The sequence below is a fragment of the Gallinula chloropus genome (genome assembly GCF_964237585.1).
Source record: "Gallinula chloropus genome assembly, chromosome: 3".
Classification (NCBI taxonomy): Eukaryota; Metazoa; Chordata; class Aves; order Gruiformes; family Rallidae; genus Gallinula; species Gallinula chloropus.
Genome location: NC_140087.1, coordinates 66745334 through 66759144, shown reverse-complemented (window position 1 = coordinate 66759144; position 13811 = coordinate 66745334). Strand labels below are relative to the sequence as shown.

General features: G+C 43.2%; 1 protein-coding gene across 1 annotated transcript in view; it reads left to right on the top strand.

Annotated features, from left to right (window-relative positions):
- Positions 1-1209: 1209 nt before the first annotated feature.
- Positions 1210-13811, top strand: part of GPCPD1 (glycerophosphocholine phosphodiesterase 1) — a gene marked incomplete at its 5' end in the record, with an annotated part of 46637 nt that continues 34035 nt past the window's right edge. Inside the window, 2 exons of the mRNA XM_084261101.1 lie at positions 1210-1453; positions 13076-13160. Coding sequence (XP_084117227.1) covers positions 1210-1453; positions 13076-13160 — 329 coding nt within the window. The remainder of the gene's footprint in view (positions 1454-13075; positions 13161-13811) is intronic.

The window sequence follows — 13811 nt, the reverse complement described above, 5'->3', positions numbered from 1 at the left end:
CTGGGCTGGGCTCCACCCCCCTGACGCGCAGGGCTTTCGAGGAAAAGGCACGCTGCCTTCCCCGCCCCTTCTATCGCTTCTTATTGGTTACGTCAGGAAGGGCAGGGCCGCGGGAGTGACGCGTCGCCAAGGGGGTGACGTGAGCAGCCCCCTACCCGGTTCGGCCGGGGGCAGCTGGAACCGGTTGGTGGCCGAGCTGCCGCCCCCCACCCCGCACTGTCAAGGGGCCGCGGGAGGAGGGGCAGGGAGTCCGGGCGGTGCTGCTCGCCGCCCCGCACAAAAGGGCTTGGACAGCCGGGTCAGGTCGGTCCACGTCGCCGGTCGGGGACGCGGGTCCCGTGGGGGCGAGGCGGGGCTGCGGTGGTGAAGGCGACAGGGTACGGTCGGTGCGTGCCCCCGAGGAGACCTGGGCCTGAGGGGGTCGGTTCGCGCAGCGGTGGTGGGAGCGCGCCCGGGGAGCGGCGCCGCGGGGGGCACGGCGTTCGGCACCTGGCGGGCTGCGACGTGGGGAGCTGTCGGTGCCTGAGCCTGAGGAGCACGGGGGCGGGCGGAGCTCTCCCCCACTGCGGGTGGGGGGCCGCAATTCGCCTTACCCCCGCCCGTGCTCCCGTTCCCCGCGCTGCTGCCCCCTCCCAACGCCCGCGTTCCCCTCGCGCCCGCCCCTCCCCGCAGCCCCGCCCCCGGGCTTTCGAGGAAAAGGCGCTGCCTCCCTTCGCCCTTCCTGCCCGCCGCTTGGCGGGGAAGGCGGGGCCGAGGCCGTCAGGAGTGACGCGTCGCTAAGGGAGGGTCACGTGGGGCCACCTCCTCCGCGCCGCCCCGCCCCTCTCCGGTTCGGCCGGGGGCAGCTGGAACCGGTTGGCGGTCGCGCCGCCCCCTTCGCTCACCCGCGCGCCCCGCGCTGTCAGGCGGCCCTGGGCAGCGGTCGCGGACCCCGGCGCGGGAGGAGGGGCAGGGAAGCCGGGCGGTGCCGCCCGTAGCCCCACATAAGGCGGTTGTGGAGCCGGGAGCAGCGCTCGCTTCAGTCAGTCCGTGCTGCCGGCCGAGTGTCGCGGTGGGGCCGTGCGGCGGCAAGGGGACGGCTGGTGCGTGTCCCTCAGGGGGCCTGAAGAGGGTCGGTTCGCGGTGCGGGGTGGGCGCTGGGGGAGCGGTGCCGCGGTCCTTGCGGTCGGTCTCAGGGGGGTGGGTGGGTGTCGCGATCTGAGGGGAGGGATGGCGTTCGGCCCTGGCAGGAGCCGGGGGGCAGAGGTGGGTGGTCTGCGGGGCGGGACGGCGTCTGCAGCTTTCCTGGGGGGGGGGGATGGCAGCGTGCTTGCGGCGGCGAGGCGGGAAGAGAGAGGCTGGGTGCCGCCGGTGGTGACTAAGGTGCCTGCGCGTCCCGGAGCGGGCAGCACAAGCACCGAGCTCCTGGCGCCGCTGTTGCTGCGGCGGTTGGGCTCGGGCCGCCACCGGCGAGGTTGGCTCGGTGGGTCCTGGTGGGTCTACTTATTTACGTGCCCACCGAAAGCCCTCGGCCGGGGCGGTCCTGCAGCTGCCGCATTATGTAAGCGGCCAGGATGTTAGGAAGGGGCGGGCCCAGGGGCTCGGCGCGCCGCCTCCCAGCCAGGAGCCGGCCGCAGTGCTGGGGCTTGCTGGGGGCAGCCGTCTGGGGCGGATGGGGAGCGCCCTGTAAGCCCCCGTGAGCCGGGCACGCTGCGGAGGCGGGAGGGTGGGGTGCGGGGTGTGTGTGTGTGTTCGCTCAGCTCTTTGTCTCTGCTCTGCACTGAGGGAACACGCTAGCAATCCTAACGGCTCGTGTTTCGCTATTCCTGCTGTCATAGGGACTCTGAAGGCGGCTCTGGGTTAACGTTATTACCTGCTTCGTAACCAGGGCTGTTGCAGGAGTACAGATTCGTTTCCCTATTGTTTTCTTTCTTTCCAATTAACTTCTTGTCTCGCCGATGGCTGGTGTTTTAATTCATTCAGGCAGGCGCTGGTAGATGGAGATTAGCCTTAGAAATATTTTGAAGTGTTAATGGTAGAGTGCAATAGTTGATAAGTGGAATTATTTATTATAAAATATATTTTTCTTAGGTTTTATATATATTCCAGTACTATTGTCTGTAAAATGACAATGGAAAATATTAAATAAACAGGGCAATGCCGTTTGTCTCAAATAGAAACAACTCGTCTAAACTGTCATGTAGTTAATCTCTCAGTAAAGCCAGTTGCTTCTCTAATCAAGTGGCACGGGGCTTTGAAAAACCTTTAAGAGTTGTTCATTGCTGTATTTGGTACCCAGAGCTGTGGGGGTGTTGCTTTTCGGTGCTATTTCCAAGTGAAGAGTGTCAGTATGGTCACAAAGATCTAAACTACCTCCTGGTTAAGATCTTGTCCGCCGCAGCAAACAGAAGTCAAACCGAAGCTGTTCTGGTTTAGTTGCAAATGTGCCCCAGCTATTTCCTGTCTCTTTGAAGAACACTGCCTGCAAAAATTGCTGTGACGTAGCTAAGACAGAAGAGTCTCATACAGGCAGGTATCTAAGGAATGCTGAACCTTTAAATTCTTGTTGTTTGAAATGAAGTGGATTCATTATAGATGAACGTAGTATGTCAGATAGGGATCTCGTGTTCGATTACCAGTGCTGGCTTGGCCTTGCAAATAGGTAGTGTGACACTGAAAATGCCATCTTAAAGATATATGTTTTTCCCTCTATTTCTGCATATAAATGCGATGCTGTTTCAGAAATAGCACTTGGACTTTGCTTCTTTCTAAATATCAGCAGAACCCTATTGGTAAATTTCCTGTCTTTGATTCAGAACAGCATGTCCCAGTCCCATATGCAAGCTTATTTTCTACCCAGTGTTAGTACTGCAGTGCAGTACATGAGAGCTGCTGACTTTGTGGATGTCCTTTCTCACACAGTCAAGGTGTGAGGGGGAGAAAGGAGGGGGCAGGAAGAACCTTCTGGCTGTTTGGGTGAAAACGTGTTGATGCTGTAACTTTTTTTTTTCCCTAAAAAAATCTACTGCAGTTGTTGGAGTGAATGCCCTGACAAGCATCCTCTGACCTTGTTCTAAAACCCCAGTGGTGTCAACTAGAATTACTTAATTTATCACCTACTTAATTTGTTACTTGTGATGTACTTTATAATATAGTGATAGCTTGTTAGGACCAACCACAAACAACAAAATTTGTTCTTAGTACTACAAGTGTAATTGGATTTAAATAGACATTTAAATGTTAAAGGTATAGCCTGAAATAACATGAATTGATAGTTTTATGTTTGAGGCTTAATGCTCCAAGTAAAAATGATGAGATTCTGTTTTATAACATCAGTTTTGTGTTGTTAGGCTTAGGTCTCCCCTTTGTTCAGCATAGCACTGTATCTGATGATGCACAGTGGATTTTCTATTGCTATGTTTGTAGTACAGCTTTCAAGAAAGTAAAATACAAGTAAAATGCCTTCTCCCGTGGTGTGTGGTACTGCCCAAAACGTAGGCTTCCTGGCGGAGGTTGGAGGGTGCTGTCATGCCCCGCTCCTGCCACTGCACACCCTTGAGCTGATCAAATGGCTTGGCTGGGATTGTGGCACCTTTCCCCTGCTTTGTGCCTGAGTCGGACCTCTCCTCAGTGTTGTCTGTGCTTTTAAAGTGGAGAATGTCTGCTCAAAATTGGAAAAAAATAAAAACCAAACCACTGCAGCCTTCTGCCCTTGACCCTTTGATCCTTATACACACAAAAATAAAATAAGAGTGACATTTTGGAATAATGGAGCATATGTTTACTTTTTGCTGTCCCAGTAGTCTGCACTGCAGTCTGTGATGACATGTGTGGTAAGAGGATGAAGGAGCCTGTTTGTGCATAAATGCTCCTTATTTTTCTACAGATAACTAAGCAAATTCAGTAGTATAGTGGTTAAAAATGGAATTACATTAAAAATCAGATGTTTGAAGGTATTAAAATATGTTGCAGCAATATCATAGTACCTAGGTACCTAGATGTCTCATTTTCTCATTTTTCTTTGAAAAATCCTGTTAAGTATCTGTAAAAGAACCCCAAACAAACCAACCCCCCCCCCCCCCCAAAAAAAAAAAAACCCACCTTAACAAAAATTCTCCCATTAACTACTTTTATAGGCTGTATTTTACTCTTCTTGAAAAAGCTGTGTTGTGTATTACCTTGGTCATCCATAAACATAATGTTACCCAAGAGAGTTTTGGGTTGACAGCTTTACATCAGGAGTTTCTACTGATCCTTTATTAGATAGGGTTTTGGGTCCTTCTTGGGGGTGAGGAGGGGGAAAATGTAACATGGTGTATTTCAGTGGAAGTGTGCTGCTTTTTGGCTTTCTCATCAGCATGTTACCAAATACTGATTATCCTCAGTGATCTAAGTCTGGAAAGGGTTAAGGTCTCAAATTATCTGGATCATCTAACTTTGAGGAACTTAGGTCACCCTTGGCTTAGTTCACACTCCCTTAGACACATCCTAGGGCTGATAGAACTTAAAAACTTTTTGTGTTGTCCTCATGTATGTTAGTGGTTGGGCTTGATGGTCTTAAAGGTCTTCTGCAACCAAAACAATTTTATGGTTCTATCTTATGATTCTGTGCACTGGAAGAACAGTATTTTGTTTTTCCTTTAATCTTGGAGTTATTTTTGTTGTGAGTTCATACTGTTTTCAGTATGACTCTTCCCTTCCCCCCAATTTAGAAAGTAGAATTTCCTGAGGTTTGGTCTGTTTGTCTCCTTGCTCTTTCCTCCATTAGATGTTAATGTGTATTTTTTCTTCTAGTGCCAAGTATAACCAATCATTCTGCAGCCCTTATAGCCAATTCAGAATTGATAGAAGTCAGCTTTTCATTCAGATCTATCTTAATATCATTGCCTAAAGTGTTTCCTGCCTAATTTTGAAAGCCTTCTGTCCATACAACAAAAGAAGTTCAAGACCTTCAGGCTTTTAAGTCTCTGCACTAGAGGGAAAAAAAAAGTGATGACATTGTACTTCAAGCCTGTCTTAAACATTGCCTGTAGAGTGTTAGAAGTCAGAGCTTCTTAAAACTATGAAGCTTGCTATTAAAAATCTCCCTTGTATTGAGAAGAGAGCATGTCATCTGGCTTAGTGAATGCTGTGAATTTTTGCAAGCCTAAAATTTAAGTGTTTTCAAGCTGGGCTCTTTCAGGATTGTCCCATTTTACTTGGTGTGTGTTTATCTAGGCCTGAAATACTGAGTATAAGATATAGAACAGTAAACAGCAAATACCTCTTGAAATATACTGCAAGGCTTGAGGAAATGAAGGTGTGTGCATGTGGGAAATCTACTGACACTGAAGGGCAATCCAGAAGGTTCAAACGTATGTCAAATTTGGGATTGTTAAATGATGCAGCCTGTTCTGGTATATCACAGAATTTTGACTAGAGTAAAAAAAAAAAAAAACAACTTGGTCTTCCGCATCCATGATGACCTTTGCTACCTCATATTAGAGGAGAGCAATGATGTTTTGTAATATGTTAGCAGTTGATCAGAAGGACAGGCTGAAATGTCATCTTTCTCATCTTCCAGGTGCCTTTAGGGGATCCATGGCTGTTTGCTTGCATCTTCTAGATAGATGTGCCTTTCTAGAATCAGTAGGGTAGATCTTGGGTTCCCAGTTACTTAGAGAAGTACATTGAGTCCTGTTGGTCTTGTACTCCTTCAGGTGGCCATGAGGAGAAAATTGTGAAGAGAAAGCTTTATGGGTAGCATTAAAATAAAGAGTACATTTTTAAATCATCTGTTCAGCCTGCAGGATACTACAATTAATCTTTTGTCTGTATGAAGGCAAGCAAGTGGATTTCTGAAACTGCAGGATTCCCAGTTGTTTTTCTTCCCATTTAAGACCATGAAGAGAGCTTTGTGTTGTGGCAGGGGAGCTAAGATTGCACATAGAATCATAGAATGCACTAGGCTGGAAGGACCTTTAAATGTCATCTAGTCCAACTAGACACCTTTAGGGAACACCTTTAGATCAGGTTGCTCAGAGTCACCAAGCCTGACCTTGAATGCATCCAGGGATGGGGCCTTCAGAACCTCTCCCAGTGTCTTACCACCCTCATAATCCAATCTAACTCAACATACTAGACTGTTCATCTTGCCCCTGCTCTGGAAGCCTTGCCTATTTTGTATAGTGATATTGGTTGATGAGCAGAGTTACCTGAGTCAATCTTTTTGAAGGGAAGTCAGTCACCATCTCTTTGGGAAGCCTCCAGAGATTATGAAAGGTAAGAGAAAAGAGGAGGGTGTGAGAGAATTCAACTGTGACATGGGAAAGAACATATTTTTATTCCAGAAACAGTAATCTCTAGGCAGAGAAATGCTGTCATGTGAATGTCTACCTGGGTGAGACCTCTCTTTCCCATGAGAAAATGGAGTCTGTTGTTCATTGCTTGCTTCCTTGTACTTGCAGCTCAAAAACTGACGGAATGGAGGTAGGATATGGGGTGATTGTTTGCACCCCAAGCTAGCATATGGACACATGTTGGTGCAACAGATATGAATTCAGCTTTGATACTTTTGAACCCAGATGTTTAAAAGTGGCTGTTGCACAAGGATCTCTGGTTCATAAATCTGCTCAGTTCACTTTGTTATTATTTGAAGATTAGGAAGTGTTTAATCTTTTAAACATAACTGTTCTAGCTTGTTTCAGTTCCTCTGAGCAGCCGGTTAAAAACTCTGAGCCAGGGATTATTTATGTTCTCTTAAGCAATCCATTTTGACCAGTGTGGGGAGCAGGAGGGATTTTGTTCCTCTGTCAGCTGCTTTGGTGAGACAGTGATAAACATCTGAAGAAAAGTTCGGAAGATCTCCTGACACCTAATGGTCAGATGCTTTGGCTGTCTGGGGTTTCTTGCCATTTTCTTCTGGGTGTTAAACTACTCTCTTTTCTCAGGAACCATCAGTAACTAGTTAGTATTTAGGGAGGAAAAAAGTTAGCTGTGTTTTGAAGGTAGAGAATGCTGTATAAGTGCGTGATAATATACAACATAGGCCTGATTTATTCACAAAAGCAAATCTATTCTTTCCTTGCTGTGTGTTTACAATACTCTAGCAGAAAAGATGTTTCTTCAAATGAGGTGTAGTGTTTAGACCCTGCATGCGAATGTAGCTGCAGTTCTGCTAGGAACATCAAGTCTGTTTGTTTTTCTTCTCCTGATAAGTTTCCTTTGGGCAGGTGAGTAGGCATTACAGATAAAATACCTTTTGAGCAGGATTTTGACAACTTTACAAAGTCAGTTTATCAAAATCTCCTTACATTTAACTTCTGTAGAAAAGGAAGCCTCTCGCTGGGTGGTTCAGAAAAACCCATAAATGTCTTGCAAAAAAAGATCCAGGTATCTACTTTCAAGACTGTTAAAAAGCTGTATAGATTTCAGAGGATTTCAGATTTTTCTCTAGGAATGTATGGGTAGTTAATGAATTTGGAGTAAGAGTACTTTGGAGTAATGCTGTTTTTTGTCATGTTTAATTCTGAGTCATGTTCCATTGGCTTTGTAAACAACCTTTTTTCTTTTTTTACAAGACAGAAGCCTGCTCTTGCATTGAGAAGCTCTGTTCAGGCTTCAGCTGCCACTTATCTGCTTCGATATGGCACTTCTGCCTGCTTCCTCTCCCCTTTGGCTTCTCTGCCTTTTCAGTTACTGGGTGTCTGAGTAAGGACAGAGTTGGTGAACACCGCCAAGCCCCTGAACTATCCCGTGTCATCATAAATGCACACTAGTAGTTTATATTCTCTGCTTTAAACTCAGATTTTTGTGTCACAACAGTTTCACGAGTCCAGTTTTATTTTCAGCACTGAAGCATGCTGCACTGCTGTGTCTATAAACAGCTGCTAAAAACAAGTGCTAGAATGTGTCACTGTTAACATACAGGCCTCCTAACGACATACACGACAAAGTTCATTAAGGGTGTGACCTTCATGGAATTCCTGTTCATTAATTTTGCTTATTTCTAGCTTCAGTAGCTTGGTACTTTATTATTTACAAAAATGTTACTTGTAAAAGATTGCATGCAGAATTGGAGTATCTGACCAGAAATACCTATATTGCTACCATTCTTTTTCTCTCATTTTACCACTGAAAATTCATTTCCCTTGGTGTGGAGAACGGGAGATATGGGAGGAGAAAAATTAATGTAAAGGCAGCAATAGTTAGAGAAGGAATAGATTGAGAGGGGAAGATGCAGAAGAAAAACTGTAAGCTTTTTTTGCCTTCAGACCTTAACTAACTTGCTGATTCCTCAGGAGGTATGAGGATTATTATGAGATTTTAATTATTTATTTTTTTTTCCTACTTAGTATCTAACTTTCTTTAGCTTTTCATGCTTTCAGGGTATCTGTTTAAGCGCCCTTTGAAGGCAAGAGTTTGTAGTAGAACTAATGAAAGGCAGATTTTTCTGTAGTGCTGTTAGTTTTTCTTGTCATTATTAAATCTGTTACTAAAGGGTTGGTGACCAGCATTGTAGTGACATAAAGTGCTTTTGTCCTGCTCAAAACCAGCTGTGCTTATACTCGCTTGGTTAAAAAAAAAAAACCAAACCCAAACGGTAGTGATATAAAGAAATGTATTAGTTGAGAGCATTGCAAAATTAATTCTGTATATAATTAGTATGACTGTTTTGCAGCCTGTGTCCAAAAGAGTACAGTTAGTCTAGCAACATCCAGACTTGCATTTTAGTATGACTACTGTTTTCATAAATAATGTAAAAGGGTATTTTACATCAATAGTGTTTCTGCTGTAATGGGGAGCGTGGGATTTTGCCAGCTCCTTCCCATCAAGTTGTGTATTGAAAGAGGGTAAAAAATTGAAGCAGGATCAATCCTCCAACTACTGTTGTGACTGCAGAGGCTGTAGGCACTCCCTTCCTGCTGCGGTGTTTTGGAGACTGGTGCTTCTACTTCATGGTGCTCTTTGTGAAAGGTTAGAAGCATTCGTAGGGGAGCAGAGTCCAATGTGATGGACATCTCTACCTGTGGCAACAGAGAACTGTCATCTAACATGGGTTCTCTTCCCCTTTTTCTTTCAAGGTGGTAGTGCTTGACACGCTTCTTGTGTTTTAAAGAGAATGCCAGAGAATAGCACAGGGAGCCAGTCAGAAGTTACTGCTTGCCAAAGGTCATAATCCTAAATGTCTTAAAACCTCCAGGGGACTCTTTGGGAGCACAAGTGGTCAAAACACAGATTACTGAAACATCTCTGCTTAAGACTGATGAATGCTGGATCACATTGATGCTTGCACATGTTATTTGATTTTATAGCCTTTTTTGCATGCCAGCATTTTCTGCAGGTATTTTCTGGGGCTGCTGCTGATTTTAAAGAGCTATCTATTTTTGCTGCTGACTCAAAACAGTAACATCACAGTGGCTTGCTTCCCTGCAAGTTGTGGGATTTGTTCCTTCTTGCTTACAACAGCAAAAGATGTGGTGTATTGTTCCTGAAATGTGATATCTTTTCCTCCCACTATAGGAGATTTCAACTATCCTAAGATAAAAGTTCTGCAAGTATGACCTCTTCTCAAGTCACTTTTGAAATAAGAGGACCCTCAGTACCAGGTACCCAAATCATGCTTTCTGTTTTTTTGTGGTTTAACTTGAAGAAAATGGAATAGAAGAATGTTCAAAGGCTGTTTTTGTTTTTTCTCCTCAAAGTTAGAGGAACATTTCTGTTGAAATACCAGAATGTAAGTCACTGTATAATATGTTAATTAGGAAATTCCATGTAGGAATTTGAAAATTATTTGGGAATTACTTTTTACCTCTTTCTTCAAACAGCAATTTAATCGTGTGCTAGAGGTTTTGATGCTAACTGAAATGGTTATAATTGTTACAAAATCAGTGTTCTGTCTCTAGTAATTTTTTATTCCCTGGAAACAAGGATTTACATTCTAGACCATGGTAGTCAGATGTGCATTGGCATGTTTATTCTGTCTCTTATTCTCTCTGCATCCCTGCTGAAAGTCCTCCGTAACAAGATGTGACCTGTACTTGAAGTGAAGAACGAAAAGAATATGCTGCCTAATTCAATATTGTATCAATACAAAAATGAGTAATGTAACTTGTAATCTCAGTGAGGAACACAAGGTGTAAGATAAATTGTGCTTATCACTTTGACCTTCATCTTTAGGAACTTTGAAGGAAGGTCACCAAAAAAATAATTGGTATTTGCCTTGCAGAAGCAGATGGATGTGGGGGCGTGTACATATTGGCAAAATTCCTGCTACAGACAAATACTCGATGGCATAAGTTTCTGTTGTAGTTGGAGGAGAGCAGGAAAGGAGAATGATAAAAACACTTTAAGGTTTTGACATCTGCCACATGTTAGACCTCTTGTGTTTCTCCCATTTGATTGTGTGTCAGTGACATGAAGGCTTTAGTAAGGACTAGTGTTTTTATAGCATTCTGGAGAAAGCTTTAAAAGTAAAGAATAAATTTACCTTAGATCAAGTGAGGCTATAAACCACTGGTGTAGCTATGCAATGGAATGTTATGAGCCAGGCTCTTTTTGCCCTGTATACAGTGTTGCTTCCGCTGTTGTGATGGCATTGTCACCAGCAAAGTTGACTGTCCATGTGTAGCTTTCTCTTTTACTGATAATACCTGCAGCAAAAGTTGGATTAGGAGTAAATGAGATCCTGCCTCCGTGGCTGGTTATGAATTTATATGTGTAGCATAAAGGGGTGGCACAGGCGGTTGCTTCTGCTTTGCTTAACAATATGGAAACTGTTGGTTTTGACCAGGGAAGAAGAACTTTGAGATTCAGTGGTCTTGTAGAAGAAGAAAAATGTTTTCAGAGCTACCAGCAGTTCTACAAAAAGCAAAATCCTTAGTATACTTAGAAATATCACATACTGATTTTTGTTAGTTCACCATGGTGAGTAGGTTGAGACAAGTATGCTCACCCTGAGTGCTAATATACTCCTTGTGTCCTCATCACTGTTCCTTCATTTTGTCAAAGCCAGTTCTAGGCTACCTGGCAGGATAACAGGGCATCACCAGCAGAGGAATGATGCTTTGACTCACTCACTCTAGCCAAACTACTTCAGGAATCAGTGATGAGGCCCAATACATTGAGTTAGGCTTTTATGTATTTGTGACACAGAGTCCTTCATTTTTGCATCATTCTAGTGAAAGGAAGAGTCACTGACTACGGGCTGTGACTCCTTTAGGTCTTCCCCAGGATGCAGTCTCATACCAAGAGACTGTTAGGTAGCCACAGATTAGCTATTATGAATCAAAAAATGGACCTTCTAGCTCCCAACTGTACACAAGGATTCTGCTCCAACAAAGCTGGCCCAAGCAGAGGAATTGCAACATCACTGAGGCTGTTGCAAGCTTTGAGACTGGGCAGAAGGCCTGGAGTAACTTCCTCTTTGGTGCAGCTGAAGGAGCGCTGCCAGTAGCAGCACTACAGGTTTGTGGTTTAAAATTCTCAGGAAGACTTTTTAGCAACAAATTGTTTTACTTAATTCTTGGCTCTTGTAAATTTTTTTACAACCACTGGGTCTGTGGGCATTCCTTTCATAAACAAACCTGGTGACAAACTTACTGGATTACCCTGTATAGCTGGAAAAAAAGGACATGGTTTTAGAGGCATAAGTGCATGCTGAAAGCTGTGTGGGTTTTTTTCCAGTCTTGAAAGTTCCAGCTATGATATTTGGCTTAGTAAAAGTTGGTGTATCTGTGTTGTACATAGCTTGCCTACTTTGTCTTGAGACTGTTGTGGCTTCAACAGTGTCTACCGCTTTCCCAGTTTGTAAACACCATCACAGATTCTTATATCTTGCTTTAAGGCTAATACTTTTTTATCTTGGAGTTTTCAGTGATCAATTTGATCCTTGCTTTACCTATTGATGCAGCATACAGGATAGTTCTGGATACTCTCTCTACTTTTTCTCAAACTGGCTATGTGTGTCCCCCATCCCCTCATATTAGGGTAAATTTAACTTTAGTTGAACTTCCTTGTGTATACTTTGATTTGAGGATAACTTTGTTGGAAACTTTTTGGATATTTTCTCTTTTGAGGCTGAAGTAAATATCAGTATTGGGGTTTTTATTGCATTTACTTTAGAAGTTGCTCTAATACTGTGGTAGTTCTTAGACCTTTAGGCTAAAAGGTAAATCAGATGATGCATAAATACACTTTAAGAACTTCACATTTTCTACTTCTACCGCAAATTATCTTTTTTCATGTCTAAAAAATCCTGTTGAAACTCTGTAAAAGTATATATATATACTCATTTTGCATTTCTGTATATTTATCATTGTGGTTGTTCTTAGTCATATGCATCATAAAACTTTGCAACTTACCCTTTTTTTTTTTATGTAAATGTTAACTTTAACTCCTGAATGTCCTGGAATCAAGCATTCTCATACTACTGTCGTATTTTGTGTTTTCCATATGTATATATGCATTAATGTAGATAGAGTGACAATTTCATGCGTTTGGATTGTGGGTTTTTTTTTCCCTCAACAGCATTGTGTTTTTATATAGGATAAAAACCAGAAAGCATAGCAGCAACATTAATCTCGTGTCTCGCAGGAACAAAATGAAATGGATGTATTGTCTTGCTGATGATGCTAGCAACCTTTTATTTGTCTGTACTCTTTAGATAGTAGGTGTAATTTTCAAAGAATTATATTTTTAAATGCTTACGTTACTCAGTACTCTGTGTGTGTGCGGATGTGTGTGTGTATAACTAAAGCCCACAGCCCTCTACAATATATAGAAAAAAACCTGGTTCTTCGTGACAATAAGTGTTTTACATGGAAATTCCGTCTACTGCCTTGGCAGAGATTTTTGAACAGTGCTACTGCAGGAGAATTTGGAAGCCAGCTCTTTTAAAAGCTGGGGTTGTCAGTAGTCTCTCTCTGTGGTGTTTCTTTATGATGGAGAAGAAAACACTGATGATGATCTGGGTGTGTGGGGAAATCTAGTTTCTGAACCAAAAAGAAGGAATTTGGATGGGTGTTTAAAATATTTGAATGTGGACTGTACTTAACTCTGTATAGGTTTGAGTAATGGTGATTGTGGAGTTTTTCTGTTGGTTTTTTTTTTTTCCTAGGAGAGGTTTTTGCAATATGTGGAAGCTGCAGTGCTTTGGGAAACTGGAATCCACAAGTTGCAGTGGTCCTCCAAACTGATGATCGGTAAGTTGGGTTTTCTGGCTTTTTTTATTTGATCCTGTTGAAGTAGCTGGAGTTTTGCAGCAACAATTTATTCTGGCTTTAACTCTGTAAGCTATTGACCTACACGTGCTTTAAATAAAACTCCCCAGAATTTATGTTGCCCTTGAATATTTTGAATACTTAGGAATGTGTTTGAGAAAATGTTAAATCTGGGTATGCTTTTCAAGTTCAAGATTATGGTTCTGCCATTGTGGGTGTCATATTTCAGTAGTTTAGTTGTAGACCTCTTCAATAAGAAACCGCTATGGAAAATTCCTAGTCCCATAACTATACAGCAACCTTCTCTTTAACCTATACAGGTTGTTATTGTGATTAGAGACTTGGGGAGAGGAATATTTAAAATTAGAGCTGCATTGAAACTTAAGTGGTTTGTATGTGTATAAAAACATGAGTGTGTTTAAATGCAGTAGAATAAGTCTACTTTCTTAAAAAGGTGTTCTGTTGTTCACTGATGCAGGAGAACGTGGCTCAAGAGATGCGTTTATAATTGTCAGTGTTTGCTGTGTGATCTTGGATGAGTCCCAGAATTATTTAATCATGTTTTACCTATCTGTTAAATGAGGATAAGAATTCTTGCTGCATTAGAACTCTTCAGATCTGTAGATTAGAAAG